The sequence below is a fragment of the Carettochelys insculpta genome, chromosome 2, assembly GCF_033958435.1.
Source record: "Carettochelys insculpta isolate YL-2023 chromosome 2, ASM3395843v1, whole genome shotgun sequence".
NCBI lineage: Eukaryota > Metazoa > Chordata > Testudines > Carettochelyidae > Carettochelys > Carettochelys insculpta.
The window spans coordinates 28114620-28129703 of record NC_134138.1 but is presented as its reverse complement, the minus strand read 5'-3'; the positions used below and the strand labels follow the sequence as shown (position 1 = coordinate 28129703).

Genomic DNA, 15084 nt, shown 5'->3' with positions numbered 1-15084 from the left:
TAGGCGCTGCGAGGGAATGTCTACACGCCAAAGTAGCACACATCGAAATAAGGGTGCCAGGCACAGCTGCAGACAGGGTCACAGGGCGGACTCAACAGCAAGCCGCTCCCTTAAAGGGCCCCTCCCAGACACAGTTGCACTAAACAACACAAGATACACAGAGCTGACAACTGGTTGCAGACCCTGTGCCTGCAGCATGGATCCCCAGCTGCCGCAGCAGCAGCCAGAAGCCCTGGGCTAAGGGCTGCTGCTCACGGTGACCATAGAGCCCCGCAGGGGCTGGAGAGAGAGCATCTCTCAACCCCCCAGCTGATGGCCGCCATGGAGGACCCAGCAATTTCGACGTTGCGGGACGCGGATCGTCTACACGGTCCCTACTTCGACGTTGAACATCGAAGTAGGGCGCTATTCCAATCCCCTCATGAGGTTAGTGACTTCGACGTCTCGACGCCTAACGTCGAAGTTAACTTCGAAATAGCGCCTGACTCGTGTAGCCGCGACGGGCGCTATTTCGAAGTTGGTGCCGCTACTTCGAAGTAGCGTGCACGTGTAGACGCAGCTTCAGGCTGCTGGGCAATTGATCCTTTTCCACTGTTGGCAGGCCTGCCTTGAACCCAGTCTTTCCTATTTGCAGTGTATTCAATTTAACCTCTCACCTAAGTGGCAAGTATCAGAGGGGTAGCCGTGTTAGTCTGGATCTGCAAAAGCAACGAGGGGTACTGTGGCACCGTATAGACTAGCAGAAATGTATGAGCATAAGCTTTCGTGGGCAAAGACCCACTTCATCAGATGCAGGTAGTGGACATTTGTGGAGGCAGGTATAAATAGGCAGGCCAGAGCAAGGCTGGAGATAACGCGGTTAACTCAGTCTGGAAGGGTGCGGCCTACTACCAGCAGTTGATCTGAAGGTGTGAACACCAAGAGAGGAGAAACTGCTTTTGTATTTAGCTAGCCATTCACAGTCTTTGTTTGATCCTGAGCTGAGGGTGTCAAATTTGCAGATGAAATGCAGCTCAGCAGTTTCTCTTTGGAGTCTAGGTTTAAAATTTTGCTGCTGTAGGGTAGCTACTTTTAAATCTGTTACTGTGTGTCCTGGGAGTTTGAAGTGCTCTCCTACAGGCTTTTTTACATTGCCATTTCTGATCTCCGACTTGTGTGCATTTATTCTTTTCTGTAGGGACTGTCCAGTTTGTCCAATGTATATAGCAGAGGCACACTGCTGGCACATGATGGCATATAATACATTAGTAGATGTGCAGCTGAATGAACCTGTGATGGTGTGACTGACCTGGTTGGGTCCTGTGATGGTGTTGCTGGTGTAGATATGTGGGCAGAGCTGGCACTGAGGTTTGTTGCATGGGTAGGTTCCTGAGTTAGAGTTGCTGTGGTGTGGTGGATAGTTGCTGGTGAGAATTTGCTTCAGGTTGGCAGGTTGTCTGTGGGTAAGGATTGGCCTGCCTCCCAAGGCCTGTGAAAGTTGGGGATCATTGTCCAGGATGGCTTGTAAATTACTGATGATGTGCTGCAGGGGTTTTAGGTGAGGACTGTAGGTGATGGGCAGTGGTGTTCTGTTGGTTTCTTTCTTGGGCTTGTCCAGTAGTAGGAGTCTTTTGGGTACATGTATGGCTCTGTTGATCTGTTTCCTTGCTTCCTCGGGCAGGTATTGTAGTTTCAAGAAAGCTTGGTAGAGATCCTGTAGGTGTTTGTCTCTGTCAGAGGGGTTGGAGCAAATGTGGTTGTATCTTAGTGCTTGGCTGTAGACAATGGATCGTGTGTGAACACCTAAGTGGTGTTCTCTCCCCTTTCCCTTCCTTCCTTCAGCCACACTGCCCCAGGAGACACCTTTATCATCTTCCCTTTCAGTTTAACCCATGCCACACCGAGTCTTCCTCCTGGCTTCTACGTGCCAGAACCCTTCCCAGAGTCCATCCCTCCACTTCCTGTGTTGACCAGGCCTATTTCCCATTAGATGCTCCCTGAGCACAATGAGCAGTCTGAGACTCTGCTACCTTTGGGCGTATTGTACAAGGTTTGCCAGGGGCTTGGTGCCCTGGAGTCTTGGCGTTTTGGGGGAATCCAGGGGGGAACTCAGCAGGTCCATGTGCTCCCCTGCCTTACTCTGGCTAAACTGTAACATTAAACACTTTCTCCAAAACCAAGTTACTGCATGAAAGGATAAACATATCAACTAAACTGAGCTGCACAGGTCCCTGTTTTTTATGTTTGTGTTTTATGAACACTCGGAGGGAGCTGCATTATTCTGTGTGCAGAATTTACAGTTGTGCTTGGCTGTCTTATAGATGGGGGCTCCTCTCAGTCTCTATGATGCATTCATGAAAGAGACTGGCATGATTTACCCCATAGGTGATTCAAAGATTTGGTCCTATGCTTTTCCTATTGAAGTCCATGAAAAAATTCCCATTAGTTTCAATGGGAGTGAGATTGGGCCCAGTAGCTATAACCATAAATACATTCTGGGGAATATCAAATACACTTTTCCCCCAAGGAACAACATTTAACTATGTTGCATGTGGCTCCCTGCATTGTGAGAATGCTGGAAAGAATGTTGTCTGACAAGGTTGGGAACTTTTCTCCAGTCATAAACGAGGAAATCAAGCATGTACATGTTAAATCTCTGAACTTACCCTAAAACTAGATAGAAATTTGCTAACAAAGCTTTATTCAGTCACTGTCATAACCACAGCAGAGCTGTGAGTAGCCGATAATTTGTTCTGCCTCATTTCTGGGAGAGTGCCGTTCAGAGACTCATCTTTATGTGAAATAGAAGACACGGAAGCCTATTTTTCAAGATTTCTTGTGCACAGTAACCTTATAACAATTGCAACAGACTCAATGACTTAATATTATACACAGAGAGAGAGAGATCTACAAATCTGGTCTCCAGCTGAAAAAACACCAGCGTCCACCAGTTGAGTTCAGGGGAAGTTCCTTTAGGGTCACACTGTCTCTTGTGCATGTCTGCACTGGGTTGTAAGGAGATGGAAGGTCCCTTCTTATTTTCCTGTGGTTGCTACCTGTACTGTATGTAGCAGCATGCTGGGGAAACCAGCCTTTGAGGAATTGTCACTTCCCTTCCTGCCCAGGTAGGTAGGAGTATTGTCAGGAAGAGAATTATCACTGGCACAACAGAGTATGGGCACTGCATGAAGACATGTCCAGTCAGAGCATGGAAAAGTGTCTGTTGCAATCTGCTTCCTGCACTACTTCCGGGACCATACAACAACACATTGCATCATAGATGGGGCTTGTGGCAAAGCCACAATTTAAGCCTTGCTTTGTAGCTACAATAGTAGATTCAGTCGATCCATGCTAGCCTATGGATTGTATAACTAGGTAGATGTATATCTGCAAACACAAATGAAGGTAAAAATATCTTATCTCAACTTACTAAAAAAATATGTGACAATGTCTTCAAATAAGATTTCTTCTTGATATTCTGTTCTTTAATTTCTAGTACCATTTCCAACTCAGCCACCAACCTCTCCTTCAACAACAGTTCCACCTCCTACAATACCTCCTGCAAAAGAAGGTAAACAAGTGCTGTGTCTATGGGTTTAAAATAGCCTTAACTCATGTAGCTCGTTTTCTGGATTTGATCTCAATTATTGACTTCCAGGGCCAGATTCCTGGTTGGTAAAATTGATGTAGCTCCATGGAACCTAATGGATTTACATGTGTTGAGGAACTGTTCCCCCAGTTGTGTTTTATTGTTTGGGAGTTTTTTGGTGAATTTATGCAAAGCATATAATTTGATAAATCATTAACACATTTTCAATATGTTGCAACACAAGGAAAAAGTATATTTTGCTGTCACTCAGTGAATAGTCCAGAGCAATGGTTTTCAACTTTTTTTCAACTTCAGACCCCTAAAACAATTTTGAATGGAGGTGCAGACCTTTTTGGAAAGCTTAGACGTAGTCTGCAGACACCCATAATGAACCTCACAGTTCAATGACCGCAGGTTGACAACCATGGTCTAAGCAGCTGTTGGACTTATAAGACAACATGATTTGTCTAGTTGATCCAAATATTGTAATGTGGAAGGCACTGGCCATGTGCACTTACTATACTCACAACCCCCGTATTTAAATTAGGACTTCCCTTGGCCTACCAATCTCCTATATACAGACCGGAATCGCATATAGAGGCTCAAATGTTTCTGTTCAGAGTGCTTTATTGTTGGAGGATTAAGGCCAGATTCTCCACTTGAAGTCAGTGGACTCATGCCAGTTAAAACCAGCTGAGGAACTCATCCCTAGATATTGCAAGAAAGGGATCTTAATTAATAGACCTGAGCAGAAGCCAATATACCCAACATTGAGTACATTTCAGCTGAAGAAAGCAAGAATAGTCACATTTATGTGTCTTCCTTTTCTGACCCTTGTCATTTAGGTGCATTTCTTCCTTAAGAGTTAAAAAAAAAATTGAGGGACAACCTCATTTTATGCCCACTTTCCTGCCGTAAGCAATTGCTGTGCAAATTAGGGAGGAGATTCCAAGGAGCCTTGTAGGAAATACCTCATCTGTAAGATGGACCTCAGGTCCATAGGGATCTTCAGTCAAACAGAATACAGCAGAGGGCAGCTGTGGGAGGGGAGATGCTAGGGCCAGACTGTGTGCGTGCATTGGGCTGTAAGGGAATGTAAGGTTCCTCCTTATTCCATTGCACCGGTTACTCGTACCTAATCTCCTGGAGGAAGAGCATCAGGAGTTATGGAGCTTATTCAACTCTGTCAGCTGGAGTAGCAGCTGCAAAGCTACCTTGTACAATAACTCAGTGTGTTCTTGTGTAAATATGTGTGTGACATTATTTTAAAATTAAAATGTTTAGCAAAACCCAGCCACTCCACAATGGACAGGGAAAGATGGAATGATATAGTGAGGGAGGCAACGGACATCAAGGGGTGCTTAGCCCAGGGTTGTTGATGATGATGAAAATATTTAAGAACCTGTAGGACCTTAACACCTGATAAATAAACACGTCTGCTAGTGTAGATACTTGGTCCCTTCCAGAGCCCTGTTCATTCTGCATGCACTTGGGTGTCCCTGCGAGCAGATCTGGGGGCTTGGTGACTCACTAAGCCAGATTGAGGGCTTAATGGGTATTAACAAAGATGTTACCAATGGCCAAAAAGTAACCTCCAAAATATTTGTTGTTCCACAGTTTGCAAAGCTGCTAAGGCTGACCTAGTGTTCTTAGTGGATGGGTCATGGAGTATTGGAGATGAAAATTTCAATAAAATAATTGGATTCCTGTATAGCACAGTTGGCGCTTTGGACAGAATTGGTCCTGATGGAACACAGGTAACAAACACAAAGAGAGAATAACTTAGCAAGTGTATCGAGGGTCTAGAATTAAACTAAAGTGCAGTTTTCATTTATTTTGAAAATAAAAACTGAGTTCTGGCGGCTCTAAAGGGTCTTATTTTACATATTCCAGATGGTGAGATTCACAAGGGAGACAGCATAATGCCTAAGAATATTTCAAGTCTCTCTTAAGTCTTCACAATGAGATTTAAGTAGTAATTAGGCCTTTTGCCACTCCTCTGTATATTGTTTATATCAACTCTAGACCTTCACTGACATTAAAAATTGTAAGCTTACCTTTTTAATTTTGTTGTTGTTTTTAAACTCATCTGCTTTATACTAAACATTAATGTGAAATAAAATAAAACACAATATTTGCAAAAAATGCCATACTCCTGTTGTACAGGAAAAGATGATAAACACTGAAGCTGGGTCTACACTACAAAGTTCTGTCTGCAGAAGTTACTGTCAACAAAGTTTTGCCATCAGAACCTCTGTTTACAGAACACGTCCACACTTTATAGGGGCTCCCCCATCGAAGCCCTCTGTCGACAGGGAGCGCCCAGACTGCCCAAACTTCTGTCAGCAGAACAGCCAACTGGAAGCTCTGCAAACAGGGCTGCCATCTGAACTGGAAGCACTCTCTGTTGACAGAAGGTCCCTGGAGTGTCTACACTATTTTTCAGTCTACAGAGGTGCTGTGCCTCAAACTTTCAAGACAGAACTCTGCTGGGAAAAAGGTTGTGTTCTGTCGACAGATTCTAGACAGAATGCATTTGCAGTGTGGGCGCTCCCTAGTTTTGTCAACAGAAGGCCTCTTCTGTAGACAAAACTTTGTAGTGTAGACACATCTTGAATGTGCTCAGGATGAGCTTTTATAACTTTTAAAAATATAGCTGTGTATAAATATCACTGTTTTAAATCATTCTGGATTAAATTTCTTGTTTAATATTTAAGATATAACAGCAGTCAAAAGGTGTTAGGCATTTTTCAAACATAGAGGAAGGTGTAGTTCTTGCTTCCTCTTAGTTTCTTATCCACATCAGTACAAATTATTTTTATAAACGTAGCCTCCTACTTACAGAAATATCAATATGTGCTTAATTTACAGAAGTGCAGAACTCACATAGCAGAACATTTGGGAGATGAAATAACTCAATAATAGGTCCTCATTTTATTTCTGATACTTCCTAAGTTTTGGTCCCAGTCTCACAGCTACACATATTTTTAGAATTTCTGAGTGAACTCTGGGATTAACTGAACATATGTGAACAGCTATGTATAAGATTATGCCCTGGGACCAGGTAGGGAGTGCTTTTTCCAAGGTGGAAGAACTGTCTACTACCCAAGAAAACCAGAAAGTGATAGCCAGCATCCAAAGCTTCAGAGAGCAAAATTGTTTATGTAGTGAAATCTTAAAAAATAATAAAAATGGCTTCAAGTCAAGGAAAGATCCTAATAATTCTTATTTTAAAAAAACTTGCTCATGTGCCCTAGAACAGTGTTTATAACCAGCACATTTTCTGTATACAGGTTGCAATAGCTCAGTTCAGTGATGATGCCAGAACAGAATTTAAACTGAACGTGTACAAAACCAAAGAGACTCTTCTTGAAGCCATTCAGCATATAGCGTACAAAGGAGGAAACACCAAAACAGGTGAGAGAGGTTGCAGGCTGTGAAACAGTTTTGTATGACCTTTCTTTGTACAAACTTACCCCTCCATTTGCAAAGTGGTTTGCCACTTATGATCATGTGACATTAATGCAAGAAGACAGGTCATAATGATAGGTGGCACTGGGGTTTAGGGGCAAGACTCTGCAATGCTTGACATCTTCATGGTCGGAAAGCCCTGGTGATCTCTTGGTTGAACTGTCCTCAAGGATGCACTTCTGGGCCTTAATCCAACTGTGGGGCTGGGGACCAGTGAAGGGAAATGGATGTGTCAAAGGCAAATGAATGTGAGGGCTGGGGAAGGTGGAATGGGAAGTAATGTGGATTCATGTTAGTGGGTGGAAAAGTGAGTGATTCCATCCCAGAGAGGGAAGTTGTGCAGTGGTTTTCAGTGAGTTTCAGCAGATGGGGGAAGGTGGGGTGTGCTCTATTTTGTTATGAAATTGGAGAGTTAAGCCTCAGAGGAGGGTTTCAGGTCTTTGTGGTTGGAGAAGGCTGACTGATAATTAACACTCGCTAGACTTGCGTTTCACCCCCCAAGACAGCTTTGTGAGGAAGAGGTTAATCAGGCTGAGTGCTGGCAGGGTTACTTGGGGCCATAGTGTTCATTTTGTCAGACATTGCAGAAAATTCATTCAGCTACTTGCACTTCACTGACGTTCTGCTGTGAACACAATTACACATTTCCATTTTTCTACCTAAGAAGCCAAAATCCAGAGCCAAGGTCAAAATTAGGTTCCTAAGTCTATGCTTATGCACTTGTAGAAGTGGCCTGATTTTCAGAAGAACCAAGCGCACACCAGTTCTCAATAAAGTCAGTGTGTGCTTCTTGCACACTCAGAATTTTCAGAACAGGCTACCTATTTAGGTGTCTACACATGGCTTTAGAAACGTGGTGTTAGCTAAAGGCTTTTGAAAATCTCAACCTAATAATTGAAATGGGACTTTGTTCTTTTTGTCAATATATTAAGCATTAACAGAAATTCTAGTATGAATCACATTTATCATAATGGATTTCTTCTGTTTCAGGAAAAGCAATTAAGCATGCACGAGAGGCATTGTTTACCACTGATTCAGGCATAAGAAGGGGCATCCCTAAGGTTTTGGTCGTCATTACTGATGGGCGATCACAGGATGATGTGAACAAGGTTGCCAGAGAGATGCAGCTAGACGGTAACATATATTTTAGGAAATGTTTGCATTTTCAGTTTTTCCTGCTCCTCCATCTTCATCATCACTGTTTAAGCCCAGATGCCTAAGTACAATTTAATAACAGCAAGCAAAAACAACCCTATATTATATTATATTATGTTATATGATATTATATTTATATTATTCCTGCCCTAGAAGGGTTTACAAACCTAATCCAAGTAAAATATAAATCTGACAGCACTCACTGTGAAACTGTGAATTACCCACTATGGACTGAGTAGCATTTTATACAATGTGTTTGTAGTTATTAGTATTATTGGATCCATATTTGTGCATGTTTTTAAAATCATGAAGACTACTCACATGCTTAAATATGTTTAAAGACATGAGCCTAAGGTCCATGTTGTCATCCATGAGAGATACTTCAACTCATCTAGATATTTGCCTAGATTTATAACAGGATGCATAAAAAGGACTAGCAAAGTCAGTACAAACTCAAATTTCATACAAAGAATGATTTGTTCATATTGCTCTATATACTATGCATTGAAACATATGGGCAAGATTTATATCCCAATTTATATCCCAACTGATTTATATTTTAGGCATTTTTTAGTAATAGTGTGCTGTGTGATGTTTTTGTATTTTTATGTCTGCTTTGTAAGCAAGTAGTTTAATAAAGCAGAAACTCTGGTGTACCTGTGAAAGAAATTCAGAAGTGGGAATCCTCTACTAGATAGGTCTTCTACTAGATAGGCCATGGAAAATTATGGGTGATGGTGTAGGCATCATTCAGTGCATCACTGAGTGAAAAGACTTCTGTGGACTAGAGCAGGCTGTTGGATCGGTCTCTCTAAGAACTGTATATTGATTGCTAGTATTCAGAACAATGCAGACAGGTCATTTTCATTGTCAGAATGTGGAAAGGAGAACATCAAGACATAATTTTGGTGCATAATTATAGCTTGCTTCTCCTCAAATTTGCAAGCCAGATTGCCCTCTGATCAAGATCAGGCTTCTAGTTCAAAATCTGTCCCATGAGCAGAAACTGCAGAGCAGGTTCAATTTGTGGAGTTTAATTGCTGATTAATCTGAAGGGAAAATAAACCAGGATAAAGAGTGAGATATTTAAACTCCACTTACATTGCATAGAGTTAAATCTGAACAAAAAATAAATTAATTTCATTTGGGTGCTTTGTATTTATAATATAATATAATATAATATAATATAGGGTTGTTTTTTCTTGTTATTAAATTGCACTGGTATTGGCATTGGTCGATCAAAGCATTTAAACACATGCCTACATTTAAACATGCAAGAAATCTTGTCTCTATTGAGCAAAACACTCAAGAATGTGTTAACTTTAAGCATATGTTTAAGTCCCGTTAAAGTCAAAGAGAATTTTACTTAAGCATGTGCTTGAATAGCCAAAGTTAAAATATTGCTATGAAATTTCTTTTGGAACTGCTGAGTGTATTGACCTTTCTTGCGGTACATGTATGAATTCTCAGATGCGCTGTAGAAAAATGATACATTCTTCTACTCTTATATTTAGCCAGGAAAGGAGCAGAAGGAAACAGTTTGTTTGTATTTGATTTCCTCTGTTTGAATGAACAAATCACAAGAATGTTCTCTTTTCCTTTATAGGCTTCAGCATTTTTGCTATTGGTGTGGCGGATGCAGACTATTCAGAATTAGTTAACATTGGCAGCAAGCCTAGTGAAAGACATGTCTTCTTTGTGGATGACTTTGATGCCTTTGAAAAGATTGAAGATGAATTGATCACTTTTGTCTGTGAAACTGCATCAGCAAGTTAGCCATTTTGATTTGTATTTGTGCCTGTGCAACATTCAATACTTGGTGCATGAGGAGTTTGTTTTCTACTCCAAGAATTCAATTTTTATTCCATTCAAAAATACAGTCAGTTTTCTAATATCTTTGCAGATATCATTGCTGCAATATTATTGTAGTGCAAGACTAACAGGGTTCTGGTTACAGTTATTCAGAAACATCTGTTATACTGGTGTGAACCTAGAGTAACTCCATGGTCAGAAAGAAGTTGCTTTGAATTTACATTAGGGTAAATAAGAAAAAACTTGTGGTCTACAATTTTTAACTGGCTTTTTATTTTCTGTAGACTTTTAACCTATTCTGTGATTAATGTTGACTGAACATTCTTTATTTAAACAACATCTGTAAAATATATTCCCCAGGGCCAAATTTTAGTACGTAAATAGCACATAAGCTGGAAGTTACAGCCCCAGGGGAAAGGGCAGAGTAGGATTTTCCTGCCAGAATTTTGCACCCCCCAAAGCCAGGAAGATGTCATTCTTCTAGACCTTCTATGACTAGAGAAAAGGAGACACTTTCTTGGCCAGGACCTAGTAGTCAGAAGGCATAAGCCACATTTACATACATACATACCCTCATTATGTTCTATTATAGTCCTACCTGGATAATAGCCTGTGTACAGCTGACATGGATATAGAGCTGCAATCTGCCAGAACTGGCTGCACAAGAATGTTGCTTTCATTGTATTGTTATGCACCCTTTCCAAGCCTTACAGTCTACTTCTTGGTGGTTGCACTGTCAACATTATTCATCTTTAAACCAGGAATTTGCAAACTCAGCAATATTATCTGTTGGTCATTCAAGCCTACATTTTCAAAAGTGCACTTTAATTTGGGTGCTAGCCTGAGATGCCTCGTGATGCCACATGGGATGGTGTTAGCCTCTCAGTTCTAGACCCTCAGGCTGTCAGTTCTAATTTGGAGCAGTGGTTGAATGCAGATACATAGTGAGGACCAGGCAGGGCAATGCTGAAACCAGGTTCTGGGGACAGGATGAGAATCAAACTCTGGGATAGAGTCCATAGACAAGCCAAATCTGAATTGTAGTCAGAGTCCAGAAGCAAGCCAAAGGTCAAAAGAGAATTGGAGTCAGTCCAAAGGTCTGGGGTCAAGAGGCAGGTGCAGGACAGGATCAGGGCAGGATCTCATTCAGTATAGGGCACAAACAAGCCAGGAATGGGGACAGGACTCCGGGCAATCTGGATAGCTGTAGAGAGGCCGTAACAACATGAAACAGCAGGAGGGTTCTTAACCAAATTACGCCATTGTGTCCTGGGTCCATTTGACTTGGCCTTGCACATGGATAGGCTGTTGCAGCGTGCTGAAGAGCTGAGTGATGACATGCTCTGCTGGAGTGGTGAACCATTGCTAGCAGTGCAAGTAAAATAAATTTCTTACTGGTGTTAGGGAGAACACCAGTTAAGGGGACTGGCAGGGGGGACACATGACCTCCCCATGTGATTCTGCCTCACTGCCCAGTCAGGGCCCCCCACAATCTTTCCTGCCCATCTCCACCCCACATTACTGATGAGGAAAACTAGGAGTGGTAAACAGTTGGAGGAGCAGTTCTGCTGCTTTCCCTGCTCTGCCCCTGCTAGCAAGGGAAAGAGCAGAAGCTCTAGCCCCGTCCCTGCCCTTCCAGGGGGCTGTGTTTCCTCCAGCGCCATACAGCAGCAGCCCTGTTAGGAAGCAGCCCTGGGTGGCAGTGCTGGGAGTTCTGCTCCTTTTCTCGCTGGGAGAGCCATCAGGGAAAGGAGCAGAATGCCAGAAGCTCCTCCAGCTGCTGTACCACCCCCAGCCCTGTACTCTTGTAGGAGGGCTCCGTACAGATTGAGCTGGAGGAAAGGCAGTACAGTGCCTTTCCGGTATGCCCAACTGGCTGGAAATGTATTGCTAGTATGACATACCAGGCCATGCTGGTCTATATGCACTGCTGCTCATAGCTGAGTGAGCAGTTGTGGTCTAGCTGTGGGTTTGCCTCTCAGAGATCAACATCTTCCTCTTACCAGAAGATCAATATGGTAGTCATCAATCTTCCAAGGTTTGGTTAATGCGCCCAGAGAGGCCGCGCTAAATTGAGCCACCAGAACTCCACTGTCAACCCCTTCCAAGGGGAAGTTGATGGGATACTTTCTCCTGCTGACTTCCTGCTGTGAGGACAGTTTCCAGTATGTTGAGTTTGGCTATACAATTGATGTAGCTGGAGTTGTGTATCTTAAACCTTTTTTTCTTCATAGTGTCAGATTCTCAGAACTAGATATGTAGACTCCAAAGTTTACTGACTCACTGGCAGACTTTGCCTAGGAGAGACAAGTTTAGGTTTCTCTTCACAGAAAGAAATAAAACAGGTACATTTTCAAGTATTTACTGCTCTTCTGAGTTTAATTGTGTTTTTAATTTTTTTCCAGCATGCCCATTGGTATATAAGGATGGAAGCAGTTTAGCAGGTACAGTATAGTGACCATAGATTCTGCATTTATGGAATCACTTTCATTTACTGAGACGCACACCTTTAGATAATGAATTGCTTAATTTCCTTTATAAAAACAGCTGTTAACCACATGATGTTATCAAGCTCCTTTATGTATAGAACCATAGAATACTAGCACTTACAGGGACCTCAAGAGGTCATCAATTCTGGTCCCCTGCCTTCATGGTATGACCAAGCACCATCTATATCATCCCTCTTAGATCTTTATTCAACCTGTTCTTCAATATCTCCATTAATGGAGATTCTGCTAAGTACATAATTCATCCTTGTACATAATGAATTTAAAGTTATATATTTATACACTTTCCAGGATTTAAAATGATGGAAATGTTTGGTTTGGTTGAAAAAGAATTTTCGGCAGTGGAAGGAGTATCTATGGAGCCTGGTACTTTTAATGTTTATCCATGTTACAGACTGCATAAAGATGCCCTGCTTTCCCAGCCTACTAAGTAAGTATTAGTGTATATATAATGGTCCTAATACCATATTACTGAACTCTTCAAATAGTCCCCACTATTTTGCAGTGTGACTTCTCATGGAAAGGGCATGCAGTGCTCAGAGAAGGGAGAAAGGACATCAGAGCGTGCCTCTGTTTAAATCCAGGAGTTACCATGCAGGTTGAGACCTAGGACAAGGTCTTCTGGAGCGTCACACAGAAGGCGGCAAAGAATTAGTACTGTGGAGTACTAATTGGCTCCTTCCTTCAGAAGAAGGACGATGGGAGCATCTCTTAACCTTCCCTTAACCCACCTGTGCCCTGCTTCTTGTGCTATGCGTGCTCTGTGACTCCTCTACATCCAGTCACCCAGACAGACACATTAAACCAGCAAAACAGCAGCAGAGGAAAGGACTGGGTTAGCTTTTGATGCCAATTACTGGATTTTACTCTGGAAAAATTAACTAGAAACATTTACTGGGTTTCAATAAATACAAAAGAAGAATAGTCTTCATCCAGGAAGGCAGTTTTTAACTTTCATATTAGATGCCTTCTCTGCATATGTATGAGATTCTCTTGTTTTGCTCTAACTGGGACAATACTCATGGGAACGTTCTGATGGCTGCTTTCCCCAGGTTTTGTTGGTTGTGGGGGAGAGCAGGGCAGTTTGGAGGGGTTAGCAGTTCATGCTTCTGCCCCCATTTGTTTTGCTTTCTTCTTTCTTTTGCTTTTCTATCAGCCCTTCCCTTACCTCTCTGGCTATCTCAGTGTGACCAGCCTTCCTGACTACTCACTGTGTTTTCAACTCTTTGCATGATCCTGAGATTGTCTGTTTCTGTGTTGTTAAGGATTCCTTACATGTGTGGCTCAGATCCACCTTTTTTTCTCCTCATCTCAGCTGATCTCATTGTGACCTTGAATTTTAGGGGTCTTTCTCCCTTCTCTGAGCACTTCATGTAAAAGCCTGATATTTCCTTTATATTCTCTGGGGTTCAGTCCTTCTTCTTGTTGTTTGATTTGGAATGCTGTACAGTTCTGTTGTTGACCCTGTCCTGTCCTTCATACATTTTTTCCCTAAGGTGCCATATTATTAACTTCATCCTTGGTCATCACTTTTACTCTGTTCTGCTGCACATTCGCCTTCCACTCAGTGTCTGAAACTTCTGTTTCTCAACTTTGTCAACTTCCTCCAGCGCTGTGACTTCATATGTTGAGTATTTTGAAGACCAGATGTGTCCTTCTGCTGAAACAGTCCTTTGTCTCTTATCTCTGACCTCATCACTCTCCTGAACTTAGATCTAAATTTGTCTTCCAAGCCAAAAATCTCTGAGAGACTCTTGACCCCATTGTTTTATATGCTTTGCATATGTAAATCTGTCTAGAGCACCTCTGGCATGTTGCCAAATTTCTTTACCATGACCTGGTCTCTCATGAAGCCTGTATTCATGTCAGACGTTATCTCCCACTTTGGCTGGCGTTTGAGTGGTGAATATACAATAGTAAACATATTGCTGATAAGGGGTTCAGAGGGTGGATCTAAGAGAACTTCGCCTAAAGATTATGCACAAATGTACACAGAGACAATGTAATAATGCATGCCATATGTGACTTGTATAGCATGTAATGATTACAGAATGCAATTTTTATGCTGTTTCTTCCAAAAATAAGCACAGTGTCAAAAAGCACATGATTTCCAAAGTAGCACTGGGGCCAGTCAGAAATTGTATGCAGTAACTTTTTTACCCACATAATGTAGGTTAATGCATCTATATATGTTATACAAATCAGACTAATGAATATTTCCAAATTAGAGCCAGTTGGTGTATTAATCTTGTGCTTCCCATTTTTCTTTTGTCCCAGCTCAAAATTTTTCAGAGATCTTAAATGAAAGTATAGAGTAGCAAACCTCAACTTTAGCGAATGAAATAAAATAGCAAGCATCTCTTCTATTATGAACTTCATTGCTCTTCTGAAAAAAATCTGGGAGACTATCAAAATTGCTACCTGAAAACTGATTTTTTGGTTTGATGGCTGAACTGAAAAAGTTGAAAGGAAACTGGATTGTGAGTTAACTAAAACTGATTTATTTTTGTGTGTGTGTGCAGTTTTTGCATAATAATTTTGAGTTAATCCTCAAATGACTTTTTTACATTT

General features: G+C 41.7%; 1 protein-coding gene across 3 annotated transcripts in view; it reads left to right on the top strand.

Annotated features, from left to right (window-relative positions):
- Positions 1–15084, top strand: part of COL14A1 (collagen type XIV alpha 1 chain) — a 195452-nt gene that overhangs the window by 102887 nt on the left and 77481 nt on the right. For all 3 annotated transcript variants that reach the window (XM_074986728.1, XM_074986726.1, XM_074986727.1), the window contains 7 exons: positions 3476–3550; positions 5186–5325; positions 6862–6985; positions 8030–8173; positions 9801–9965; positions 12412–12450; positions 12805–12943. In XM_074986728.1, the coding sequence (XP_074842829.1) occupies positions 3476–3550; positions 5186–5325; positions 6862–6985; positions 8030–8173; positions 9801–9965; positions 12412–12450; positions 12805–12943 (826 nt within the window). The remainder of the gene's footprint in view (positions 1–3475; positions 3551–5185; positions 5326–6861; positions 6986–8029; positions 8174–9800; positions 9966–12411; positions 12451–12804; positions 12944–15084) is intronic.